This window comes from Pseudoliparis swirei, chromosome 20 (genome assembly GCF_029220125.1).
Source record: "Pseudoliparis swirei isolate HS2019 ecotype Mariana Trench chromosome 20, NWPU_hadal_v1, whole genome shotgun sequence".
Taxonomy (NCBI): Eukaryota; Metazoa; Chordata; class Actinopteri; order Perciformes; family Liparidae; genus Pseudoliparis; species Pseudoliparis swirei.
This window is the reverse complement of record NC_079407.1, coordinates 8,880,464-8,891,019: the sequence shown is the minus strand read 5'-3', so window position 1 is coordinate 8,891,019 and position 10,556 is coordinate 8,880,464. Positions and strand designations below refer to the sequence as shown.

Here is a 10,556-nt window from a genome sequence, read left to right as displayed (position 1 = left end):
GCGTTTTAAGGTTATAATTTAGGTGATAATACATTTACTTAAATAGGATTTGGAAAACAGATCATGTATATGTCATTTTTGTAATTTGTTAGTGTTGCACTGGTTAGGATCGTAGGCTACCAGACAGACATCTGACACCTGACCTGTTTAGTGTTTTCCTTTGAGTGTTGAATATATGAATACAGTCTAGCCCAGAAGATACACTTACTATTCTTATAATTATAAGTAGCCTACTATTACTATTTTGGATAGAAGTGTACACTTAATATTAATTCAGTATTGTTGTTCTTCTATCACTTTATTATTATTATCTTTATTGCTATTACTATTACTGTAGTAATAGTTGGGAGTAGTAGTAGTAGGAGTAGCCATTGTCGTTGTGGGAGGCACACATGGCCAGCCCAGATACTGTACAGAGGCTTTGTGTCCACGCCTTCTTCGTCCCATCATTACAGGTTCCTTATTCATTCAAGCCAGGCAGTCTGACAAGGTAAGACGTCCCTTTAGCCTTTTTATCAATTGGTCCTGGTACATTCAACACCAGGACGTGTTTGATCTGACCCGGAGCGTCTCCATTTCTCTCTTAACGCCCCGCTGAACGCGGCTTTTCCTCTGTAACCTCACAATGCATGCTGTCACTGTCTCTCGAAAGTAGAGCTGACTCAAAGAGTCCGCTGCGCTTTGCACATTTCCAATCACTCGAGTTGTATTCTTTTCCAAATATATGAGGATGTCTTTAGTGACGCACATGCTGCGCGAAGGAGCACCGCAGCTGGTGTTCTGTGGTGATTTGTAATTGGGAACTGGATCTTTGAGCCGCACTTTTTTTGACAGCACTCTCCACGGACACGGGTTAAAAATAAATATGTTCATGCCTGTGGTTATGAAAGCACTCCAGTTATTTACTCAAGTTACTGTTATTAAATTGATGATACCACACCCACCGTAGCCTACTGTATTGACATAGCTTCATAAGGATGTATGTAAGCATAACTTATTTCTGGTAACGTTCAGTGGGGGCCATGTTTGTTGTTATAATAACGCCACTGGTTTTATGTATTATTTAGTGTGATAATTTAATTTAATAGGCTACATATTGATAAATATAAATTTACAATAAAGTGAGTGTGGTCTTTTATCTCTCCAGGATTTTCAATGGCGAAATTATCTCCCTGCAGTCGCATCACCCTTCTTCTTCTGTTACCTCATTTCCTGACTGTATCACCGGCCACGCCAGATGATCTTGTAATCAACACCGGCGATGGAAAAGTTCAAGGGAAGTTGCTTTCTGTGCTGGGTGGTAATATTAGAGCATTTTTAGGAATTCCTTATGGGAAACCACCTGTGGGGAAACTGCGATTCAGTCCTCCAGAGCCAGCAGAGAGTTGGGAAGGAGTGAGGGATGCCACACAATTCTCAAATTCCTGCTACCAGCTGCCGGACACAACCTTTCCAGGTAGGGTACATGTTTACACAGATGGGCACAATGCCTACATATGTAGTTTATTGTGTTGTGTACATGTACTGCAGGTTATTCAAGTAGGTTGGTTAAAGCCCTGCCAAAAAGGTCTAGTTAGTTCATAAAAAAGAAAGCTAGTACTTGATGACTCACCAGGACTATTCAGAGCCCATGATGTCCCAAAAGACCATCTTTAATTGGTTTGTGCACACCACATTTAATATTGTATATACAAGTCATTAGTGTGTGCAACAAAGACATATATCAAATATATTTTGCAAGGTCTACTCTGGGTTCCAGGTTTATTATATTTTTAATTTTACTGTTAGCTGCATAGCATTTCTTTGCAAACAAAATATGTAGTATGCGAGTATTTTTGAAACTGAGGTGTGATGCAAATCAGCACACAAACACACATATTCCTTCACTGCATACCTGCTATGGCTTTTGTGTGTACACGTGTACTTGGAGAATGTTTTCATTTGGTTCATTTCAACAAACATCTTTACGCCTTCACGTCTATTTAAAATGTATTTAGTCATGGTTTCAGATATGTCTGCTTAAGCAGTACTTTGCATTCAATATGAATATTGAACGCAAAGTACCACTCTGAACAAAACACAAGTACTGTTGTTGTGCACCAAGCACCATTTTTGCAAACATGGAGTCCCATTTGACCTGCCGGAGCAGGGCATGCCAAAGACTGCTCTTCTATATTTAGCGAAATATAACCTTTGATATTGCAGTATAGTTAATATTAATAATTATCAGAAACATTAAGTGCAACAGTCCAACCTCTCTTCTCCCGTCAAATATAATTCACACCTCATCGCGACATTGGGGTGTGACGTAGTGTACGTGTACAGTGGGGTATGGTCTAGTGTGCATGTACAGAAATGTGCATCCTTTGAATGGTGAAAACATTTCAAAATGCCAACGTTTGAGATGTCAACTTTTCAGCAGGGCATGATCATTTAATTAGTTCCTTCTCATATGTAGAATTCTCAGTTTGAGGTAATGTAAGATAGTCAGAAAAATAAGGACCAAGGTTAAACACAATTATCACACACATGAATTTGTAGTACTAAACATGATGAGTGAATGGGGTGATCCATCAACTTGGCTTGAGGGTTTAATCTTATTTCATTGGTTCTTTTTCACATTTGGATCGTTAAATGTTGCTCCCTTCAAATTGCGTCGTGTTTCTTGTGTTCACAAGAAAAACCCATGGCCCCTTCTTTTAGTATTTTCAACCTCGTAAGTGTACATTATATTTAACGCTCAGTGTTCTCAAGTTGTGACGGACAGTTAGCTGATTTTTTCAAAATGGCGGTAGTAAAATACTTTTTTTGTTAGATTGTAACTTCATATATAATTTAATTGTATATTATGTCTTCATGAATGGTGCTATTCAGCACCAGCCAAAAATATTCCCCTTTACTGCAAGTAAAATTGACCGTGTCAATTAAACACTTAAAGAATACATTTTAACACTCTATCTTTAGAGTGATAAAGTAACACTGAACATAGTGTTAACATTTCAGAGTAAACGCAACTCTGGGAAGAGTTATTATTTTACTCTACACTACACTGAGAAGTGTTCATTTTGATTAACACTAGTCCAAGTGTTAAATGTAAATAACACTACAAGAGTTATTTATGTTTGACACTTCTCAGAGGAGACTAGTAACTCTTACTAGAGTTGCGTTAACTCTGAAATGTTATCACTAGTTTAAATTAAGCTGACACTTTTATCCAAAGCAATTGTGTTACATTCATACACCGTAGACACAGCTACAGGGAACAATTCAGGGTCAAGTGTCTTGCTCAAGGACACATTGACAAGGGCAGGGATTGAACCACCAACCCCCTGATTGAAAGACAGACCTGCTAACCACAGACCCACAGTGGCTCTTTAACAGTCTGTAGATGGGGACCATATGTTTTCTGGCTGAGTGTTAATGTACTCTTTAAATGTTGAATTGACACTGCCAATTCTACTGTGTAGCTTGAGTGTAAGTTAAACACAGTATTGAGTTTTTCTAAAATGTTACTTGTTGTAATACATCTTGGATGTGATTGGCAAGAAACTGTTTGGTGACATTTTAGCAGATGAGCAAACATAATTATGCATAAACAACCACATAAGTACACAAAGAGAGGGTCATGCATACATATCTATTTGTAGACACAGCCACCTGTCGGGTCATTCAGTAACCAGCTTCAACCAGTGCCAGGCATATGTCCAGAAATAATGGCCAAATGTACTCCAAATATAGATATGACAACGCAGATAGAGATTGATGTTGGACCGCAGTTCTCTCTTTGGACAAAGTGGTGCTCGTGAAGAGAAACTAAACTTCTTCTGTAACTGTTTGAGTGATATTAGTTGTAAACTGCCATATGAGTTAGGTGGAACATCAGCTAATATTTACCTCAAAATACAACTTAGGCTACAATAAAATGTCATAATGAAGTTGAAATTGAACTGACTGCATGACTAAACTATGCTCATTTCAAAATATCCAAAGGAACAGAGATAGGAGTGGATATGAGTGTTTGATTGCGAGACGACAGTCCCAATCTGTCTAGTGACTGATGAATATTGTCTTTTTTTTAAAAGGGTTCTACGGTTCAGAAATGTGGAACGCAAACACTCCTCTAAGTGAAGACTGTCTGTACCTAAACGTCTGGACCCCACGTTTCAACAAAACTCAGCCTAAGCCATTGGCTCATGTCCTTGTCTGGGTCTATGGAGGCGCGTTCAATTCAGGAACATCCTCTCTGGATCTGTATGATGGTCGCTTCTTGAGTAAATCTGAAGATGTTGTTATAGTATCAATGAATTACAGGTAAGAACTGAGGTAAACTTAAAAAAAATTATATAATGAGTCCACATAGTTACTGTATGGAACTGAAAACTCCCTGATAATCATTAACACAGTGAATATTTGCAGTGTGCAGGTTTTGTCACTTCAGTGTATTTTTCTTAGCTTTCGGAGGAACATTTCCAGAGCCTCTCGATATGCAAAGTCAGAAACATCTGGCCCATTTATCGAGATCCGCAGGCAGGCAAGATGGTTTCCTTGCAGCCTGTTGTGGATGTTTGTCTTGACCTGCAAATACATGAACTGTGAAGCTTTAAAAGTGACAGCTGATAGCTTAAAATTGTGAGAGCTAAAAGCAGCAAATCCCATTGTGAAAAGTATTTATCTGTTCATTGGAATGTCAGAGCAATGGAACCCATGGTTGGGTTTAAGACACCAAACTCCTTATATTTTGAGGACAGTTGTCACAGAATGGCCAGCTGTGTCTTGTTTTCAAAAGGTTCAAAATGATATTAGTAACACAGTTTATTGTTCCTGACAATATCATGTCAACATTTCACATTTTTAAGTTACCCTGAGTGGACCAGAGATCACTTGCTGTACTGTATTTTGTCTATCTATATTTTCATGTAATGTATTTATGTATGTACTGTATTTACTTACTTACCAGAGATCAGTCTTGTACAGCCAGGAGGAGTATTTCCCCTCTGACAGCCAAGTTGGGTCAAAACCTGTCATCCGGTGGTGATTGAACTTTTGCTGATTGTCAGGGAGCAGGTGGTGCAGGGGGGTCAGGGTGTGCAGCACTTTGGCTCGTTTCTGTACTTGAACCCGGAGCAGGAGAGCTACTCCGGGTGCTACTTGCAGGAGAGAGAGTGTTGCCATCTTCACCACCCTGGGCCATTTAGTTTGTTTAATATAAGAACAAGGTGTCGACCTGTTCTATAGGAAAGATAACCTAACATACTTAGAACATTAAATTAAACAAAATTAACTTAACCTTCACAATGAGGGAGCAACCCCTTAATATAATGGTAGGTGAAACAATGATCTGTGAGTTGGATCTCTTCATCACAATTAACACAGGATTTTGCCTACATTGGAAGTTGCAAGAGGTCATCAAAAATGATAGTTGGTGCAATAAGCAAAGCAAAGAAGTATGAATGTGAAAAGTCCTTCTCTTAACTCATTTAGATGGGCTGTGGAGTCAACAAGATAAGTGTAGGTGGATTCACCTCCAGTTAAATGCTGTCAACATATTTCCTCATTCTTCTGCTCATTTATTAGACTCGGAGCTCTTGGGTTCCTGACTACTCCTGCTGATAAGAACCTCCAGGGAAACGCAGGCCTGATGGACCAGCGCTTGGCCCTCCAGTGGGTTGCCAAAAACATAGCTGCTTTTGGAGGGGATTCTTCAAAGGTAAGAAACAAATCGTGTCCTAAAATCAGATAATAAGAGTTGTTTATACTTTTAAACAAAAAATAATACCAGCCGTTGGCTTTTGTATCCAGGTGACTCTGTTTGGCGAGAGCGCTGGGTCAGCATCTGTGGGCTTCCACCTGATCTCTCCAGGGAGCCAGAGTCTTTTTCAAAGAGCTGTGATGCAAAGTGGCTCTCCTAATGCACCCTGGGCCATATTCAGCCAGGATGAGACCTGGCGCAGGTAGGGTGTACTAATTCAGATTTGTTATGTCTAATTGATTGTATGAAGCAGTAACATGTAACCATTTACATTAAGATGACAATCAAATGAATAGGATACATTCACAGCCATGAAATGTTCACTTTCTTTTGTATTTCACCACAAGCATGGGCATATGTACACATGGTGCTTGGTCAAAGATTCTCCAAATATTAGTTCTCTTTCTCAAAATGTGTCAACAATTTGTCTCTGTCTCCCTCACATTCCTCCTAATTCCTTCTGTCACCGATTGCCTTGCTCCCTTCTCTACGCCAATATACAGGTCTACGAAACTGGCGACGCTGCTGGGTTGTCCCCAATCGTCTCCATCTGATATGAAAGCTTGTCTGCAGCAGGCTGATCCTATGGAACTCACATTGAAGCAATATGATGTTATCGTATGGCCTTCACTCATAGGCATACCCTTTGGCCCTTACGTTGATGGACACTTCCTACAAGATACAGTTGAAGTATGTGTGTGTGCATGTGTGTGTTATTATGGCAAATGCACAAGAAACAGGTCTTCTGGATAAGCTGATGTGACAAATGTCAACATCAAAAGCAATTGTTTCTAGATTCATTTAAATAACTATATTTCCAGCCTGGCACACTTGCAAACCTTTAACACATGAAAATACACTGAACTTTAGTTGACATAAGTACACATCTAAGAAACGTTGACCTAAACAACTGTATCCTGGTATCATCAAAACATCAAAACTAAGCTCAATGGGTAATTATTGCAGTATTTTTTGACAAAGAAAGTAGGAAAAACAACTTTCTTGCATTACAAACATCACTCGCCTTTTTTTCTTCTCTGCAGGTATTGCTTAGTACCGGTAAGCTTCCAAAGAAAGATGTGCTGTTTGGCATAAACAAGGAAGAAGGGACCTACTTCCTAATTTATGCAATTCCTGGGTTTAACAACACCGGTCAGAGTCTTATCACCAGAGATGAGTTCCTGAAAGGAGTGCATATTTCAATGAAACATGCAAGTGATGCCACTAGGGATATGGCCACGTTTCACTACACTGATTGGACAGATGAGAATAACAGTATGACAAATCGTGACTCGCTGGGGAGTCTGGTTGGAGACCAAATGATTACTTGTCCTGCGCTAGAGTTTGCTCGGAGGTAAGGAGCAATTCATTGTTATACACTCAGCCATGTCTTGCACATTAACATCAGTGAATGTTTCCTGCACACTGCATATTTACAATTGTCCATTTAAATTAGTTTTTGACAGATGTATGAATATATATTATCTATAATTTCTTTATCTTTTATGTTTATTTATCCTATTTTTTACATGAATCTTGTAATGTGACGTAGGTGTAGGCAAGTCTGCATTTCACTCAACATATCACTTTTACTTTTTATTAATTCTTAAATCCTTGTTTTAGGGACAGATGAGACAGTACAATGCAATACAGAAAAGTCCAGTTTGAGTAATCCCATGAAATTGAAGATTTATTAGATACCAACATGCAACAAGATCCGAAAAGCTAAATTTGACCCGTGTCCTCTTATTCAAATGGATGAGCTGCCTGCACTTTTTCATGCAGGTCTCGTCTGTGAATACTACCCTGTCCAACTGGATGGTTCTAAAAAATTTTTTACAAACCGTCAATCCTCATTTCTTGTAGTTGTGACACATGTTCATGTTTTCACTATCTCTAATTAATCAAACCTAAGTGCCAAAATATTTCAATGTTGTTTGTTCATTTATTTATTACCAGGTACTCTCAACATGGTGGTAAGACTTTCCTTTATTCATTCGACCACCGGTCCTCCGTCAATCCTTGGCCAGAATGGATGGGCGCTATGCACGGCTATGAGATAGAGTTTGTCTTTGGAATGCCTCTAAATGCATCACTGGGATACACAAAGAAGGAAGTGGACATGACAAAGAAATTCATGAAACACTGGGCCAACTTTGCCCGGACAGGGTATGCATAATCAGATAGACACTCAGTAACTCAAGCTGTTGGTGGGCCCTAAGGGCACTGTTGAATTGTCTTGATGGGATGTTTTTTGTTGTTGTCAGGAATCCCGGCATTGATGGAGATAACTGGCCCACGTTCACCCCTGAAAAGCAGGAGTATGTCACTCTGAACACCAACCCTCCAGAACGAAAGATGAAGATGAACGCTAAAGAGTGTCACCTCTGGAACACATTCCTTCCAAAAGTACAAAAGGTCACAGGTAACACCTATCTATCATCTATCTAACTTCCCTATCTTATCCATCAATCCCTCCCAAAGACTCAACACTAGAATCAACACAAAACTATGTGGTTATCTGTAGTAAGAGGCATTGTGTCAGACTTTGCCAGGAAAGTATTTTGCTTTGTTTAAGTCCGTGGACGAGATTTGTATCCAGGCTGGCTCAGTGGGAGGAAAGTAGGGTCAATCATCATATCAGTGAACTCTGATCTCACACACACTTTGAATAAGACTCATATAAACTGAATTGAATAGACATCTCTATGGTGGTACACCATTACCGTCTTTCTCCAGAATTCACTTTTAGTCTTGTAATAACTTATTGACTGATCATGCAAAAATAGCACCGTTTTTTTTTAGATCCATTTAATTGAAAGTGACAGGAACATATCATATGTGTGCATATCCGTACACATCTTACTTTTAGATTACAATGTAATGAGTCCTTCTCTCTGCCTCTTTCTCCACAGAGGATCTCCAGTCTTGTCTTACAGCAAATGGGATTCTATTCCACTGTAACTACACCTTCCTCCTCATTTTATCAGTCATAACTTTGACCTATTGATATAGAGAAGACACCTGTGTTCTAGTCAGCCATATCCAACAGATTACATAACATATAGTTGTTTTGTTCTTTACTGTTTTTGTAATTACAGAATGTTTGTATGAAACTTACTGTATACGGTGTGTGTGCGTTAGTTAAACAAATGCTCCTGTTTGTGGCAACTGTTCATTCAATAACCAGCATTCACAGCGATAGTTTCATTTAGAGATGCAGCTGTTCACATATCATGGTATAGCAACAAGCCCTGCAGGCATTTTATTTTCACAAGTGATCAAACAGTTCAATTTATTTTGCAGGTGTTCGTGCTACATAATTTCTCCAAAAGAAACTGGTAGTTTAAGTTATGACCCTCTTATTGTATTTCTCGTATTGTCAGCTACCAGTTTTTTTACTTGTCTTTCATTTTCCATGTTCTATACTGTTTTATGTTTATGTGCAGGGTCAGCAGTTTCTTCTATCAGAAGTAAACATATTTGAATGCAAACGTGCATACAATCTGGGTGTCTCAACTGGCATTTGTAATGGGTGTAAATGTGTACTATTGTCAGTCAGTCATTTTATTAAAAAAATAACATTAAGCAACATATAGCATAATGTAAACCTCAAGTTGTTTATGTTCTCAATTTAAAACAATATCAAAGGTTTGGTTACTACTTGCTAAATAACATATATTCTTGTCATCTGAAGTGTTTCTCAGTTTAGCATCCTGTGTTATTGTTCCTCTCCTGTCATGGAAGACAGTAATGTGATAATAAACAGTATCACGGAGCAGCGGTCCAGAGTGTTGATACAAAACGCAAATGAGATGTTCGAGAGGAATAAACCACCTTGATTAGTGACCTTGAATGTACTTATATAGAGGTAAGCCAAATGACATCAAAGCTCCTGCCCCTTGGCTATCATCTGATGACTATTTACCTTTTTGTCTGCTAAAAAATAAACATTTAATTGAGTGTGAACTGGATATCTGTGAAACAATTGGGTTTTCGATGTACCTCCATTCTGAGGTTTCTGCTCTGTTATTCTTGCTGTCCTGTTAAAGAAAAGGATATAAACTAAGATTTACACTGAGGGCAGGAACATTGCAGAAGGTGCACATTTGGCAAAGGCAGTCTGTTGAGACACGACCGCTGGCATTAACAGTGACATCAGCGCACCTTTGTTTACAACAATGTTTGGTATTTTCCAAAAGGAATCACATTGTCGACAATGTGCCTGATCCTTAATAGTTGAAGATAAAAACATTATGGTGGAGCAAGAGGTAGAGAGTGAGAGAGGGAGAAGAACTCCAAAGACAAGGAAGACAAAAGGGATCTTATTAAAATACTTGGAAGTCTTCGAAGGTACAGTCCCAGAGTTTGTTCAGCCCCCACTGAATATCTTCAATATGTTAGTCAAGGTGATGCTCCTCACTAGGCATGACCACAGGGATTGAGAAAGCTGACAATTAAAACAAAGTAAAAGTAGGTGACTGTTGCTGTGTGTAACCCCCTGATATATTGGCTTGTTGAAGCAAAACATATCATTGGCCAATCCAGGACCAGCATCTTAAATATCTGGGTCAAGGCAGGTCACTTCCTGTTTTGATTATTGCCGTACCAGACAGCAGGGTGTACGTAAGCGATGTTCACTCGTGACTCACTAGTGACTTTTATTTTGTTTTATTGCATGTGGCTTTTTTCTTTGTTTTCCCTGAGTATTTCAGAGAGCTTTGGTTGATGCTATTGACATTTATTTTGTGTAAACTTAAATGTTCTTTGTGACCTTTTGTAGTTTAGGTTTTTTTGTTGATACGGT

The 10,556-nt window shown here is 38.9% G+C and overlaps 1 protein-coding gene across 2 annotated transcripts; it reads left to right on the top strand.

Moving 5' to 3' along the window:
* Window positions 1-450: 450 nt before the first annotated feature.
* On the top strand, window positions 451-9,712 carry LOC130211288 (cholinesterase-like). 2 transcript variants are annotated; one of them, XM_056442031.1, is made up of 10 exons: window positions 451-490; window positions 1,148-1,456; window positions 4,083-4,311; window positions 5,575-5,707; window positions 5,800-5,951; window positions 6,253-6,439; window positions 6,793-7,103; window positions 7,709-7,918; window positions 8,017-8,174; window positions 8,665-9,712. In XM_056442031.1, the coding sequence occupies exons 2-10, from the start codon at window positions 1,156-1,158 to the stop codon at window positions 8,757-8,759; spliced, it is 1,776 nt and encodes a 591-aa protein (XP_056298006.1). In that variant the 5' UTR covers window positions 451-490; window positions 1,148-1,155; the 3' UTR covers window positions 8,760-9,712. The 2 variants fall into 2 exon arrangements, with proteins under 2 accessions (XP_056298006.1, XP_056298007.1); XM_056442032.1 differs by lacking the exon at window positions 451-490 and having other exon boundaries at window positions 1,078-1,456; window positions 8,017-8,167.
* The last annotated feature ends 844 nt before the right edge of the window (window positions 9,713-10,556 follow it).

What these genes read in the sequence shown, in the direction of transcription:
- LOC130211288 (XM_056442031.1), top strand. Translation starts at nt 1,156, where the DNA reads ATGGCGAAATTATCTCCCTGCAGTCGCATCACCCTTCTTCTTCTGTTA. An exon ending in ATAGTATCAATGAATTACAG is followed by an intron (nt 4,312 to 5,574) that starts GTAAGAACTGAG and finishes CTCATTTATTAG; the next exon opens with ACTCGGAGCTCTTGGGTTCC. An exon ending in GCGCTAGAGTTTGCTCGGAG is followed by an intron (nt 7,104 to 7,708) that starts GTAAGGAGCAAT and finishes ATTTATTACCAG; the next exon opens with GTACTCTCAACATGGTGGTA.